Below are 16282 nucleotides of genomic sequence, written 5' to 3'. Positions count from 1 at the left end.
ATCAGCCAAACCTCGAGGCAATCATACATCTCACTAGTAAGCTGAAAGTCAGTGCTGGGGAGAAAGCAGACTTCAAAGTTAAAAACGGGGGCTGTTGATGCTGCTTTGTAGAAGCCTCGAATTAAGAAAAGGTCTGTGAGATTTTACTAAATCTTTCGGTAAACGTAATAAGAAAAGTTATTACACACACTGTTGTAATTTCTCAGATCAATTTCTTTTGTCACTAAGAGTTCAATGCAGTCATTCTGTATTTAAATTCAAATATAGTATTGGAAGCATCCAAATACACAGCATTTTGTATACTTGTTCTCTCTAACCGCAACCGTCAACATGTACTTTTTTGGAAGGAGAAAGGTCTTTGAATTTTGAGCAGTATTTTATTTTATTTTATTTGCCAGTCACGGTTCTTAAATAATAAAGGACCAACAAATGGCTTGGCAATACTTAATTTGGGCATTGATATTTGAGTTTTTTCTTCATTTCCTTATTCATTTAACAAATGTCTTTGAGTCTCTGGTCTAGGCCTGGCCTTGAGCCGACCACAGGAGGACAGTGAGGTCTATCCGTGACGTTCCCTCATGCCAGTGAAATTCGGAGATTAGTGGCTTCCTTCTTTGTTAAAAGCTGCCCTACTTGTTCCACACCTAAAAAATCCTCATTATCATTTTTTTTTAAGTTTTCTTATTTCTCCATTCTAACTAGACCTCTGAGTGGAACAGGAGATAGACCCAACTCAGAAAGGTAACTATGTATTTCCATTCTCTTTGCAGTCTGCTCCCCGGGGTTTTACGGACATCGCTGTAGCCAGACATGCCCACAGTGTGTGCACAGCAGCGGGCCCTGCCACCACATCACAGGCCTGTGCGACTGCTTGCCTGGCTTCACGGGAGCCCTGTGCAATGAAGGTAAGCACCCAGGCACCCTGGAGAGCCGTGGGGAGGATCAAACTTCCTGAAGCTTGTCCTCAGACTTCCCCACGGCTACAGGGTGCCACCACCAGCTCTGGGTAATTCTGAAAATGACCCGAGCATTGGAAACGCCTCCTTGGCATGACACTCCCTTGGCTGTGTCTTATGATGTCGCTGGAACCATCCCCTCATGAAAAGTCAACGTGAGAAAGGATTTTGATTCCCTGAGGGAGAAACCACAAGTCAGAGTTCTACGAACACCCTGGTTTCTTTTTGAGATGTCAGAAATAAGGCTTTTGGTTTCACGTGTTTGGAAAAGTGAGCCTATCTGCGACTAGCATGCGTGATCTCTTAAGTGGAGGCAGGCCGGCAGCGGGCGGCTGGGTGTGACCCTGGAATTTGTCTCCCATTCTCAGGGTTCTGTGAGATGGGTTCCAACTCTAGCTGACTGAACTCCGTCTGTTCACAGTGTGTCCCAGTGGCAGATTTGGGAAAAACTGTGCGGGCATTTGCACCTGCACCAACAACGGCACCTGCAACCCCATCGACAGGTCCTGTCAGTGCTACCCAGGCTGGATCGGCAGTGACTGCTCTCAGCGTAAGTCTTGTTGGAGAACACCCAATCCATTTCCTGTGTCTTAGGATTGAATGGTGAGAGTTATATGGTCAGCAAAGAATATGTGACCTTGAGCATCTATTAAAAGTATTATAGTTTTAAAATTAAGATATCTGTACAATGACCTATCAGAATCTACCAATAAATGATGTGGCTCTTTGGGAAAAGCCTACATTTGTAAATTTTTTTTCTTATTCACTGTTCATTGACTCTCTATTCATTGATTTCTTTTATATATATATATATACAAGGTTCTGTGTAGCCAAGGCCAGCCTCAGACTCACTATGTAGTCCAAATTGACCTTGAAGTTTTGCTCTTTTTTGCCTCCATATCCTGAATACTGGGATTACAGTTGTGCACAGCCATATTTGGTCTTGTGTGGTACTGGGAACTGAACCCAGGGCTTCAAGGATGCTAGGCAATCACTCTACCAACGAGGCCATATCTCTATTCCTGATATCTATAGATGAAAAAAAGTAGATGCATTTAGAGATCTTTTTGTCATGTAGTCATCAGAAAATTTAATAGTGGAGCCATGAAGGAGTAGAATCAAAATGATATGGATCTTAGAAACTTTCTGGGATCCTGGGCAGACTGACTGCCTTAGCGCCCCTCACATCTTGTCCTGTGTCTTGGCTCCCCAGGTGCCTCTCATTCTGCTCTTCAGATGGGGGTGGTATGACCCTAAGAGAAATTCTGCTGATGGCTTTAGGCTCCCCGTGACATAAAAAGAGGACAGTGGCCATAAGCCAGACTTTGTCACCTTCACAAAGTGTTCAGGTTTTGACCAAGGACAGCATGTGTCTGCCCCTCTACTCCCCATCACAGCCTGCATGGCCCATACTGAAGCTGACACGCTGCACATATGATAGGTCAAGGAAGGACTCTGATACTACATGGTTTGCAGGCCACTGAATTCAGATTATAGGGCTATCAATCTGCAAATATTAATTGGTGAGGATATATTTCTGTCTGAATGAATGTTTTGTTTTCAACCATTCAGGCTCTCCCCTATTTCTGAGATAAGTAAGCCTTCAGTGAAGGGAATGTTTGTTGTTATAATTTCATAGTTTGTGTTTTAACCTTTTGGGGGGTGGAACTTCAGAAGCAATTGCCGTCTATTCAAATCTGTGCGTGGAAGGCCTCTGATTCAGGCTGGCCCAGGAGCAGGTTGTGGACTAGGTCCTCAGAAATGAACATCCAGGGCTTGGGAAGGAGAACAAAAATGCAGTGTCATTGCTGGGACACGGTTGGTGGAATTTTTTCCTTTAACACGTAGTCTTTATTTTGGAAGTTGGTCACTTCCTCATTTGAGGGAGGAATGTTCTGGAAGGAACAAAAATGGGAACAGCACAGTGAATGGAGACAATAGCATGGCTTGTCCCCATAATCGCTCTGGAGGAAACTGATTTATTTGGCAAGCCTTGCTTCTCCTGGGGACCATTGGTTTCATTGATTCCCTATGGGCCCATCTTAATATTTCTTCTTGGCTGATCGCCAGCTAGTTTCAAAGGAGGAAAGTCCTTCACCATGCAAACAGAGACTTGGAGATCTAATGGGATGCATTTAAAGGGCCACATGGCCTTGGCAAAATGACTATCGGAAGCCTTGTCTCTATATTTACCTTTATGGATGGAAAACTTAAGTGATCTTTATTTCCAATCTCTGATCACAGCTGACGTGGGAGTCAAACCTGCTGCAAGGGGACAACTTAGAAAAATATGCTCTGGGCAGAAGACAGTTCATGAAGGTTTATTAAGTATCATTAGAAGTAGCCTGTTTGGGGCTGACGAGATTACACTGTGGTTTAAAGCTCTCACTGCTAAATCATGAGGAGCAGAGTTGGAATCCAAGCACCCTGGAAACAATCTGGGAGGGTTGTCCCATAAACACTTGTAACTCCATCCCCGGTGCCCTCTTCTGAGATCCATGTACACACAGGTGTGCATGCCCCCACACTAATTATACACACACTCACTCACACACATAAACACAGCTAAAGTAAATAAACACAAACATAAAAGAAATGGTTTTAGGGGAATTGGGTGGAGGAGAACAAAACTGAGCTTTTCTTTTTATAGAAACTGGTTGTGGGGGATAGAGAGCGTGATACGCAGCATCGAGGAGATTGGACATTTTAATTGTCTTCACACTGAGCCCTACAGTGGCCTTTAAAGTGAGGCCGTGCATATGTACCAAATAGCAGCTACCACTATGAGCCTGTGTGACCTTGGATACGCTCCTGTTACCCAGGAATGAACCTAAGCTCTTCATCTTTAAGAATGTCTTCTTAGACAATCCATCCTAACACTCCTATGGACCATGAATTTCAGCTGTTATTTTTTTTCCTCATTTTTGGGTCAAAATGGCACATATGCTTATGGGAAATACTTCAGATTCACTAATTTTCTTTATTGCCCCATGTTTTCAATTAGATAATAAGATAGAAATTATAAGTAGCCACCCTTTTAATATTTTTTAAAGCTGTAGTAGAAATAGAATTGTTTGGGTGATTGGATTAATTATTTTGCCCATATTGGTGTGGCTTTCTTTCTTTCTTTCTTTCTTTCTTTCTTTCTTTCTTTCTTTTTTTTTTTTTTTTTGGATTTTCGAGACAGGGTTTTTCTGTAGCTTTTGGTTCCTGTCCTGGAACTAGCTCTTGTAGACCAGGCTGGCCTCGAACTCACAGAGATCCACCTGCCTCTGCCTCCGAGTGCTGGGATTAAAGGCATGTGCCACCATCGCCCGGCTTGGTGTGGCTTTCTAATAGCTCTTTCGGTGACAGTGGCCACTGATGATTTAGTTGTGTTGTCTTCTACTTCTTCCAGCCAGAAATTTCTATGAATAAACTGCTTCATACAGTTGGTGACCTTGGCACATAAAGTGAGATTCTAATGGCAACTCTGGAGCCTAGAGACCAGGACAGGATCAGAAAATCAAAGCCCTGAGCTTATGACCTAGGAACCCCAAGGAAAATTAGATTCCTGAGCCCACGACCTAGGAGCCCTAAGGAAAATCAGAGCCCTGAGCCCATGACCTAGGAGCCATAAGGACAATCCCTCCAGATCTGGTCCTAACTCAATGTCCCCTCCAGGGAGGCTGGGTTTTAGCAGGAGCCCCATCATTGTTGTCCTCATCACACCTTTCTCTTCCACAGCTCTTCCCTGCATTGCTTCTCTGCTAGCTGATAGTTTTGCTATCTTGCAAAATAGAAGTGTTCAGAGAGGAGTTCCGACTCCCATTTTTGTCTTTTGTTCTTCCTTGGGTCTAGAACAGTGCTAGGTACACAGTCGGCGTCCAGTGTGATTTGTCTACCAATTGAATCTTTAAAGTAATTCTTGCTCCCTCAAGTCCTTCTGAAGCTGTATATGTGTGGATATGTCAGCGATGTTGGTGGTTATTGCCACCAACATTGTCTATCAACTAAAGTGTGAATGAATTGTCCATATTAATGTCATGAACCTAGCACATGGAAGAAGGTTGGGAAATGGTGGAATGTTCTGTTTGGTCTTGACCTGGAGACTCCAATTCATCTCTCCGCACTTGATGTGATTTTCAGCCTGTCCGCCTGCCCACTGGGGTCCCAACTGCATCCACACCTGCAACTGCCACAATGGAGCTTTTTGCAGTGCCTATGATGGGGAATGCAAGTGCACGCCTGGATGGACGGGGCTCTACTGCACTCAGAGTGAGCAAGGACGACGTCACGGGGCGGGGGGCCGGGGGACACCCACAGAGGAAGTATCCTCCCTGTTTGCGTGTATCATGTTAGGTGAGTGAGGGCTCCTCCCACGTGTGTGACGCCTACTCAGTGACCTCCAGATAGCTCCCTTTCTCTGAGTGTTTAAGAACCCCCACATGCCAGGTCCCCTTCAGCTAGCTTCTGTGAGCACAGAGAGGTGGAGCAAGTCATGAAAGTAATTCACTTCTAACATGTATTGATGTCCTTTTTCTCTTCTTTTACCAGACTGTATTTCTGTACGTGAAGTGCTTTTATTTCTTCTGAATGTACAAATGTGAGGATCCATGATAGGGAATAGGAAGTAAGAAGAGACACACACCTCGTAGATTAGCGAACAGCGTGCCCATAGAGAAAATGAGGTTTACCTACAGGAATCAACCAACTCCAGATGCCTGGCCCGCCTCCCATGATGTCAGATTCAGTGTGTCTGGACCAGGACCTGTGAACCTGTGTTTCTGCCCATTGGTGACAATGTCAGCCCAGGATCGTGTTTTCAAAGCCATCCCTCTAGTTCTTACTCCTAGCCCGTTCTCACACTGCCCTTTAGTTTCCCCGTGTGGTTTTTAGAATCAGATGCGATGTGCAAGCATCCCCCAGATGAACACATTGTGGAGAAATGCCCACGGCTTTCAGCTAAGTGAAGCAACAAGCCAGGAAGGCATTTGTTACGGCTATTATCAACAGTAACGTAACTTTAAATGACAGCCGTGTTGAGGGAAAAAAGAGGAGTTAGGAAGTAGGTGATTCCTATTAAGTACTAGTTTGTAAGTGTGATAGAGAATAGTTGGAAGAAGACTTCTGGAAGTTTCTAGGAGGAGAGATGGCTATTGACCCAAGATTTAAAGACAGAATTGGCAATGGCAAATTTGAATGCTATTCTCTAAAGATTGTGTATCCATAAAGATGTTCGAACTCCCTAGGAAAAATCATAGAGCTCATTTATAATTCCAAAGGTAGGCACAACTTTAAGCAGAAGACCCTTTAAAGTGCACCGAGCACAACATAGCATTACCTGCATGGGTCTGGTCTGACCATAGTTCCACCTGCCGTTTGCCAGACTTGGGATACGCGAGGCTTAGTTCTTATCTGCAGCATAGGAAGGCCCACCTCTGGATTTTTAGGCCGTTAAAGATCAAATGGCAGAATGAACGCAAAGGATTTGGTGCAGAGTGGGGGTGTCAAACAAATGTAGGATATGGGGGTATCATTACGAGCTGGCTTCTGAGATCTGTGTGCCAGTCCCACACCTGAAAATACGAGCTTCCCTTAAATGGCAAAATAAAAGGCGTGCACGGTATCTGGAAACAACTGAGGAACCTGCCTGTACTGAAGCCTTCATGGTGCCTAAAGCAGTCTTAGAGAGTAGCTGCTGATGCATGTAAGCCAGGAGCGTGTGCGTGTGCGCAAGCATATATGTTCTGCCCCAGGCTTCTGGTGGTATAAATCTTAGAAGCTGTGTAGTAGCGTGAAGACCTAAAGGCCTTCACAAAGCACCTCTGAGACACAGCTGTCTTTCTTTAGGCATTCTGTCACATATATTTGATAATGGTAATAATATGATTTGAGTGACAAACAGACACGGTGGATGGGACTAGCAGGAGAATTTGAGTTGTTTTTTGTTTGTTTGTTTGTTTGTTTTTTAACTTGTAAAAGCAACTCTAAAAGAGAACCGAAATACAAAGTACTCACTTCAGTCCGGGGAACTCAAATCCAGGATTCTAGAAACCGAGGGAAGAATAAAGGCAATAAATACCACATCCTTCCTGGGCTCCATGGAGCTTTGCAGGAAGACACCAGTGACGGTGACACGTACAGCTAGGGAACTCTTCTGCGTCTGGCTTGTGGCGTGCAATCTCCTTGCAGGGGCCCAGACTTGAGAGTCCTAAACAGCCCTGTGACCGCTGAGGTGCATGGGAATGCCTTTACTCTTTTTTTTTTTTTTTTTTTTTTTTTTTTTTTTTTTTTTTTTTTTTTTTTTTTTTTTTTTTTTTAAACATTTTTTATTGATAAAAGAAGAATAAAGAAAAAAAAAAACAAATTTCCACCTCCTCCCAGCCTCCCCTTTCCCTCCCCCTCCTCCCACTCTTCTCCCTCTCCTCCCACTCTTCTCCCCCTCCTCCCACCCCTCTCCCCTTCCTCTTTAAGGCATTCCAAGTCCTTGAAGTTCAACCCTGAGTCTGTGCAGGCAGGAGCTTTGTTTCTCACAGGCACCCTTCTGACTTCCTCTGCCCTCCCTCCTCACACAGGATGCCCTCTGGGGTTTTACGGCAAGGACTGTGCACTGATTTGCCGGTGTCAGAATGGAGCAGACTGCGACCACATCTCAGGGCAGTGTACCTGCCGCACGGGATTCATGGGACGGCTCTGCGAGCAGAGTGAGTACCCTGTGTGGCCTCCCTGGGCACCTGGGTCACCTTTCTCAAGGGCCAGAGATGCAAAGGCAGCAGGGCTGCTGCTTCTTCCAGTTGTCTGGGCGGTGGTTAGTTACCAGCACAGCCCACTTCCCCTTCTCAGGACCTCCCCGCTAGAATCCCTGCCGGCTGTCTTTCCTCCAGATTCTGAGTGACACCCAGCGCTCTGGGTGGAAGGGGAGAGTCTGTAAGAATGAAGGCAGGTTCAACTTTTCCATTATGTCTTTCCTGGCTTGTCCTCCTTCTCGTAGTTTTGGAAGATGATGGCTTGGAGCCTTAACGGAGATGTCCAGTCTTCCTTCATGGCAGCAGTGAATCCAGACTTACTTGGGAGGACACTGGTTAGGGAGAAATGCTGGGGTCCAGGGCATGGGAATGAGTCCAGGCAAATGTTGCCACTCTTTTGACAGTGACTTTTACTCTTTCCACTATCAAATTTTCATCTGGATCTTAATCTTCAAGGCAACACTCTGCCTTTGTATGTTTTCTTTTAGTCTCACCCAGGGAGAATATATGGTAGGAACCCCTGTCTTTGTTGTTTTAATTGCCACCTTCCCTCCCAAGATTACAAGAATATTAACCTCAAATGGAGTATCTAAGATAAACATACTATTCTTTTCCTCTGATTTTTATTCAGTACTGAAGATGAAGCAAGAAAGGTCAAAGTTCTGATGCTAAAGGCCCCAAGGCAGGGCAAAACGAGAGGTTACCACTGACCACTGAGTTTATTCTTGGGAAGGTGGCCCCCAAGATGACTTGGGGTAGAGAGGGAATGGCCTGCATTAGTGGGTAGAATCAGCATTCTTCCTTTCCAGTCCAGCTTTACAGAACCAGCGCAGCTCAGAGGTCTCAGCCTTAAGTGCGGATGCATGGCATGTCTGTACAGAACCTCCCTCCCGCAAAAACAGCAAGAGCCTCCCAGAGCCTGTTCAAGACAAAGATGGCACAATGTCAGTCCTGTGTCACTGTTCCCGGTGGTCATAAAAGGGATACAGAGTCACAGTGAGTCGCACTTGCAGCAATCCCTGTGTATAATGCTTTCTATGCCTGCTAAACCCAGGCCTAGACATCAGCACAGGCTCTAAACCGACGTGCATGCAAATGCCAGGCAACCAGTTAAGGTCTTCTTAAGGAAAACCTTTTCCGTGATTTCTCTGGATGTGGAATTACAGTGATTAAAGTGTCCATGTTTTTGAAGCTTGCTCCCAGTGCTTAAAACCAGCAATCCTGGTTGCCAGACCTGGTAGCGGTGACACATCTCCCCCTGCTGTTCATTTCGCAAACAACATCGGCGTTGAAGATGCTCAGGTTTAGATTCCTTTCACCAGCACTCTTCTTTGAAATTAGAGCACAGCCTAAGAGTCCTACTGTGTTAGACTCCGAGTCTACACTGGGGCATTCTATATCAAGTGAAACACTTACCTAGACTATAACCCAAACTGCTCCTAATGAGAGCTAACCCAAGTGTCTTCAAGAGGAGCTCCAGAGTCTACTACATAAAATTATGTGTGCTCTCTAGGAATCATCTCTAGTGTACACTGTGGGTCCCATTCTCTCTGACCCACAGATCTGATTGTAGGAGTCACATCAATTTGCTTCTTATGTTTTCATCCGTTCCACCGGGGTCCCACAGACCCTCTATATATATCAGAGAAGTGGGCATTCAGCAGTTAAATGTGTTAGGAGCTGAGCCATAATGTTGACTGGCTCAGTCCTGAGCAGCAGGATTGTGAATCCCCATCATGGCTCAAGAACCACCATCTGGCTTCCCACACCTCGGGTGGCACAGGTCTCTCTAAGCCAAAACCTGTGGGTGGGGCTCAGCACCTGATACCCAGAGCACACCAACGACGACAGCTTTGGTCTGGATCCTCCGGACTTGGGAAGTATAGTTTCATTTCCTTGGGAAGTTTGAGAAATATGGCTTCGTCTCCTTCCCAGAATGCCCCGCGGGAACATACGGCTATGGCTGTCGCCAGATTTGTGACTGTCTGAACAACTCCACCTGTGATCACATCACTGGCACCTGCTACTGTAGTCCAGGATGGAAAGGAGCACGCTGTGACCAAGGTAAAGCACTAGTGAATGACAAGGGCTGCTCTCAGTGTGTGGCCACCACGGACACCAGTGTTGAGTACTCTCGCTTGGGTTATCTTGGGTTAGCCTCACGGAAGCGCATATGGCTTAGCTGGTTAGTTATGTGGTTGCTGGGTGGATGCTTTGCTTTTGCTGCCTTTAATAGATAAGGAAACAGGGTCAAAGTTACAGAAGGTAGTCAGTGTCCCCAAGGTCACGGAGTTAATGCTTAGAATGTCACAGCTTCGATGCCATGCTTTTCTTAGTCTAAAATTCATGAACTTTTTAAATTTTATTTAGGCATAACTGACATATAAAACCATATATATTTAACCACAGTTTTCTGAATCAGGTGTTGTTACTAGGTGCTATCATGAGAAATCTTTCTGCTATTCAAAATAGCTTTTCAGAGGACAGTATCTCTAGCAGTAAGAGGCCCATTGCACTAGGGTTATACTGGAGCTGCGCTGGTTTAGAAGGTAAATCACTCTTAAAAGTTCTAAAGATAAGCCAAGCGATAGGGCTGCACACCTTGAATCCCAGAACTTGGGAGGCAAAGACAGGGGAATTTCTGTGAGTTCAAGGACAGCCTGATCTACAGAGTGAGTTCCAGGACAGGCTCCAAAGCCACAGAGAAGCCCTGTCATGAAAAATAAATGTTAAAGATAAACGAAAGTTTGAGTTAGACAAGTGGGCATTTAGGATTTATTCCAGTGTAAGATCAGTACTAGATAATGCTTAAAGCAAAACAAAAATTAGAAAAATCATTATCCAAGCTTAATTGCCAGTCTGTGTTTAATATGAAATACACAAGTTGCTCCTATCCCTGCTCCTGAATCTCAGGGTTCAGACCCTGTCTCCTAGGGGCTCAGAGTCAAGAACAGAGGCACCAACAACATCTGAAAACGAAGAATGTCTGTTTTTCCCCTGCTCTGTTTCCAAATTAGTGTTTCATGGAGTGAAAACACCGAGGCATTAGGCCAGTGGGAGTGTGTATGCTTTGTTTCACATAGCAGACCTTTACAACACCCACCGTCCTCCACACTCAGCCTGTTTCCACCCTCTCCTAGCTGGTGTCATCATCGTGGGCAACCTGAACAGCTTAAGCCGGACCAGCACGGCCCTTCCCGCTGATTCCTATCAGATCGGTGCCATTGCGGGCATCATCATCCTGGTCCTTGTTGTGCTCTTCCTGCTGGCCCTGTTCATTATCTACAGACAGAAGCAGAAGAGGAAAGAGTCCAGCATGCCGGCGGTGACCTACACCCCTGCCATGAGGGTCATCAATGCAGATTATACCATTGCGGGTAGGACTGCAGCGCAGGGCGGCATGTCCTGCCTTGCAAATTTAGGCTTCGCCTGCTTCTCTCAGGAATTTGGTGTCTGGCTGTGTGTCCATTGTGTCTGGCTGTTTTCCGGGAGGTGACCATGCGTTCGGAAGAAGCCCATGTGCCTAGAGATGTGGTTTACAATTCACCTGTAGTAAAATTACCACTTTCAGTTTTGCCAGAGGCTTTTGGAAAAGATTTATTGTTTGTGTGAGTGTATGTGCGTGCATGTGTGTATGCATGTGTGTATGCATGTGTGTATGTGTGTATGTGTGTGTATGCATGTGTGCGTGCATGTGTGTATGTATGTGTGCATGCATGTGTGTATGCATGTGTGTATGTGTGTGTATGCATGCCTGTGTTGCTTATGTGTATCCAGATGACTGTTGAAGTCAGAAGAAGCAGACAGATCCCCAGAGGAGCTGGAGTTACAGATGGTTGTGAGCCACCCAACATGGGTGCTTGGAATCTTGGCATTGAACCTGCGTCCTCTGGAAGAGCAACAAGCACCCTGAATCACTTAGCCACCTTCCACCCCTTCTGTGAGGATTTTTAAATTGGGGTAGATGAATGGTTGCTTTATATTTAGGCAATTTCCTTTGTGGATAAAATCTGCTGAACAGCCAATCCCAACTCTGTCCTATACGAGTGGGGAGGAGAAAAGGAGAGACGGCGCATTTTCCGGTGTGTGTGCTTCTGCCGCATCCTCCGTCTCTGCACCTGCATGTAGCAGTAACTGTTGAGAGCCTAGTTATACAGGAGACAAGCCTGCGGTATTAGCGAGAACCAAGGCGCTCCATTATAAACACCTGATTTGAATCCAGTCAACCTTCAAAAGCAGTAAACTCTTAAACTGAAGAAACTGACAATCTTACTTGATCTTGAGCAATTACTGAAGGACCCTGGCAATATGCTTATAAATATTATAATTCTGGCAGAATATGCAAAATAGGAAATTTACATAAGAGTATGTTTTCCGTGCAAAACTACTGTGTGAAGAAATCAAGTGTTTTTAAAGAAGCCGGTGGGTACAGCTGTGTTGTTGCAAGTGATGCTGTCTCTGTTCTTCCCAAACTAAGGCCCCAAAGCTAAGAACGGTCTTCCGGTCTTCCGCCAATGCCTTCACAATTTCCAAAGAGGCAATAGTGGGCATCTGCTCTTCCAGGGGCTTTGAGGAGTAGGCTGGGCAGGAGAGGGAAACATCTGAGCTGTCATTTTCAATTAACCCTTTTCTCTCTTTTTGCAGAAACCCTGCCTCACAGCAATGGTGGAAATGCCAACAGCCACTACTTCACCAACCCCAGCTACCACACACTCAGCCAGTGTGCCTCATCCCCTCATGTCAATAACAGGGACAGGTTGACCATTGCCAAGGTGAGGGGAAAAATGCCCCAAGAATCAGAAAGTGGGGAGGGGAGAGAGATAAGGAACACACATTCAAGAGGTCTGCAGCTCGCCCATGCCGCCCTAGTTATTTTGTGCACCGTGCACACCTGATTCTCCTAACTACCCTCTCTAAGTGTGTCTTAGCATCTCCAGGGAACTCACCAGGGCCTAAGTAATAATGGCTTCCAGCCTCCTCCACTGTTGCTGTGGGCATTAAGGTCTTGTCACCGACAGGCCTCATTGTGTTCCTAATTTTACCTGAGATTAAAATCAATGTTTAATCATGATGATGCTAATAAAAGCATAAAGACTTATTGTGAAATCACTACATCAATCCTTTCCGACCACCTGTATTTCTGCGATCTCCCAGGATGCTCTGAGTTCCAAACTCTCCTTCCCACTGTCCCTAGGCTCCATCTTCTGGCTCATCACTGTCCAGCTCTCTATTAGGGAAAGAAGGAACAGAACAAAAGAGGGGGGAAATTAATTAATTTAATCCACTGCCATTATTGACACTGCTGGGTTTTCACGGTGGCGTCAGAGAGTTAAATAGAACCTCGCGTTGCCCAGATGCCAAGCTCATCGTCCCACCCCATCTCGTATAGCTTCTCATGCGCATGCGCATGTTTAGCAGAATGGCCAAGGCGCTGGGGACCCACAGCGTGGAGACTGTGATAGAACTCAGACCCACAATACTTTTCTTTAAAATTCTTCGTTTATAGCTCAAACAAAGTCTAATTGGTAAAAAGTGACAGTGTGAAATGAAGCCCTTCAGGTCGTTCGTGAGTACTGAGAGATGTCCACTCAGCCAGGAATGCCCCCCACCTCTTTCTCCCCTCCCCTCCCCTCCCTTGAGGGAAGGGCCTTGCCATTAACCCCCGAAACTGCTTTCCCCCAGTGTGGTCTCCTCTTAAATCGTGTTTTTCTTTTCATAGTCGAAAAACAACCAGCTCTTTGTGAATCTTAAAAACGAGAATCCAGGGAAGAGAGGTGCCTTGGTGGACTGCACGGGGACCTTGCCAGCCGACTGGAAGCAAGGCGGCTACCTCAATGAGCTTGGTGAGGCCCACAAGCGCATGCGCATTCTCGACAGTCTAAGCACTCATCCTTCTGTGTGCGCACTATAGCCACCCACCAGAAACATGCCTAAATAACGGAATTAGGTCTAACTCCTCTATAGGGCTTACTACTAGCCTTAATGTCTTATTTGTTCCATGATCACTTTCTGAGTTATTACATTGCTCCAGAATTGAGAGACAAACATCTCTGCCCGCTAGAAACTTCATCCACGTTAGCTCAGTTCTCACCGGAGCTCTGAGAGGTAGTTCTCAGCTCCGTGTGACAGTTAATGAGCCATAAAAAGCTGGGGTGATTTCCACAAGGTCCAGGAACATGTTTTGCAAACCTGTTAGAACTGGCCTTTGAACCCTGTCAGCTTTTACCATGATGTAGGCTCCCTTGGTTAAAAAAAAAAAAATTAAAAAAATGACAGCGTGTTCCCTCTTACTACTGAATGCCACTTTCAACATCACTCCCCCTTTTCAGGTGTGGAAACAGTCATGAGATTACTGGTCCATAAGCTTTTTGCAATCAGGATGGATTTATATTCTTACACATTTATTTGAATGCCCCAAAGGGCCCCTTGCTGTTGTAGACTATGGCTACTTGATAGTTATCATATTGCAAATTAAAAATTGAGAAACTTAAAAAAATAGTTATTTTAGCTAATTGGCAATAATAATCTCATTTCAATTCACTAAGAGCATATTACAAAACTGCGTTCTCCTTCCCTCTTCCCATGAGGGTTCTTGCGAAGACTGGCTCTGCCTCGTAGTTTTATTTCCTGTCTGGCTTAAGAGCAAATGGCCAAATTCTCACATCTGCTCTGTAGCCAGTCATTTGTGGAGCGCACCCTGTACAGCCTCGGGGGAACCCCTCCACACACCCGAAAGAGAGTTAAAATGACAGGCAAGTAATACCATTTTTACTAGGAAATTGTTGTAATTTTGACGACCTCCTGATCGCGAATTGTGGGTGCCAGCTTCTGGGGTACAATGCCCAGCACATGGTGCAGTTTGCTCGTTAGTTGGGGGAAGGTTGGTAATCCAGGAAGGGGCATGTGTGCACCCCCTTTGTATTGGCTTCATTCTGCTGCCGCGATGAAAAACCTTTGGCCAAAAGCCATTCAGAGGAGGAAAGGGTTTCTTTCATCTCACACTTCCAGGGTACAATCCATCACAGGAGTCAGAGCAGGAACCTGACGCAGAAGCCATGGAAGAATGCTCCCCTACCCTCGCTCTCCCTCCATTCCCCTCTTCCTTCCCCCTTTCTGCTTTTAACAAAGTCCTTAACATTGCTTTGAAAGATTAAAAAAAAAAACATCCTGAAGGGCTGATGCTGATGGTGTTTTGACAACTTAAGTGTTACAGTAATTGAAACTCCATTCATGTAGATGGTGCTTCAAAGTCTGCAAGGCATGCGCGCGCGCGCGTGCGCGTGTGTGTGTGTGTGTGTGTGTGTGTGTGTGTGTGTGTGTTCTATTTCACTTAGTGGTGAGAATAGCTATGTAAGGCTGGAGTGCAGGTTTTGAGGAAGAGAAGACTGACGCTTGGAGCTAAGCCCTAAAGTTATGTCGCTAGGGAGTGAGAGGAGTTAAGTACCTTGGCTCCCATGTACTGCCTTTTCCTCTCTCCCAGTGGCCCCAGTGGGATCCTCGTCTCCCATTCAGCACCAGAATGGCAATGTAGCATTTACACGAGGTGGCAAAAAAATCAGACCAGGGGGGACTTTGTGTCTTCTCAGGAATTTGGGTGCTATGGATTGGTGATTACAGTCTGATGCTCTGTCAAAGGTGCTTATGGCTTCATTGGTTTCAGTGTATGCTGAAATGTTCACCGCCAACAGATTTCATTTTTCCCAGGGTGAGCAGAGCAATCTATTCCAAACCAACAGCCACCTCCATGAAGTTCAGATATTTGAAAACAAAACAACTACTTGTTTTGTCTAGGGTAGACTCCTCTACAGATGCCCACCCTCAAGAAACCTGACAAAGTCAACAATTTCAGATAAAAGTTAATAAAAATGGTCAGGTTCTAGCATTGACTGATAAAGTGTTAAAGTCAACGCACTTAGAATGCAGATGATGCTACAGCTGAATCCTAGTTACTGAGAAAACTGTGTGAAAAAACCATCAGAGCCTTGAAGGAGCTGGTAGAGAGTGACCTCTCGGGTTTAGCCTTGACTACATCCTTCGCGTTTTTCAGCCTTGGTTCAGGTTGCTGTTTCCTCTCTGCTTGTCTCTCTGTTCCTATATACATTCCTCTACCTTTCCCCAAACCCTGCAAACAAGCAGGTGAAGGATGAGACGTGTGCATCCATGCCTACTGCCCACGGGGGTCCAGGCCCTGGCATGATTGATGGGGTACAGAGATTTCAGAGCAGAGCCACGGTGACTCACACTGGAGCAATCACCTGCCGTGATGTGAGATGGGGGGCTTGTTTCCTTTTCCTTTCCATCCTCACGGGCTGGGTTTCCCTTCTCCCTCACAGGCACTTTCGGACTGGAGAGAAGTTACATGGGGAAGTCCTTAAAAGGTACGGTCTAGATTTGAAGATGTAGCTCAGAGAATGAAACAATTTTTAAAACAAGCTAACGTGGAATTAACCAAGATGACCTGGAATTTTCAATGTGACAATCACTGTAATAAGGCACCAACATGTTTGGTGGATATGGAGAGACTGACGATAAGCAGATCTATTTGAGAAGGCAAACGTTTCAGTTTTTGGAGGGAATATTCCTATTTTCTTGAAATGA

At 45.5% G+C, this 16282-nt stretch overlaps 1 protein-coding gene across 1 annotated transcript in view; it reads left to right on the top strand.

The window, feature by feature from the left end:
* Megf10 (multiple EGF like domains 10) overlaps positions 1-16282 on the top strand; it is a 150446-nt gene that overhangs the window by 128608 nt on the left and 5556 nt on the right. Inside the window, exons 15-23 of the mRNA XM_075968629.1 lie at positions 771-905; positions 1378-1506; positions 5085-5213; positions 7514-7642; positions 9620-9748; positions 10825-11061; positions 12329-12456; positions 13404-13527; positions 16018-16062. Of these exons, the coding sequence (XP_075824744.1) occupies positions 771-905; positions 1378-1506; positions 5085-5213; positions 7514-7642; positions 9620-9748; positions 10825-11061; positions 12329-12456; positions 13404-13527; positions 16018-16062 (1185 nt within the window). The remainder of the gene's footprint in view (positions 1-770; positions 906-1377; positions 1507-5084; positions 5214-7513; positions 7643-9619; positions 9749-10824; positions 11062-12328; positions 12457-13403; positions 13528-16017; positions 16063-16282) is intronic.

The sequence above is a fragment of the Microtus pennsylvanicus genome, chromosome 4 (assembly GCF_037038515.1).
Source record: "Microtus pennsylvanicus isolate mMicPen1 chromosome 4, mMicPen1.hap1, whole genome shotgun sequence".
NCBI classification, from domain to species: domain Eukaryota; kingdom Metazoa; phylum Chordata; class Mammalia; order Rodentia; family Cricetidae; genus Microtus; species Microtus pennsylvanicus.
Note: the sequence above shows the minus strand (reverse complement) of the source record. Positions and strands in the feature narration are given on the sequence as shown.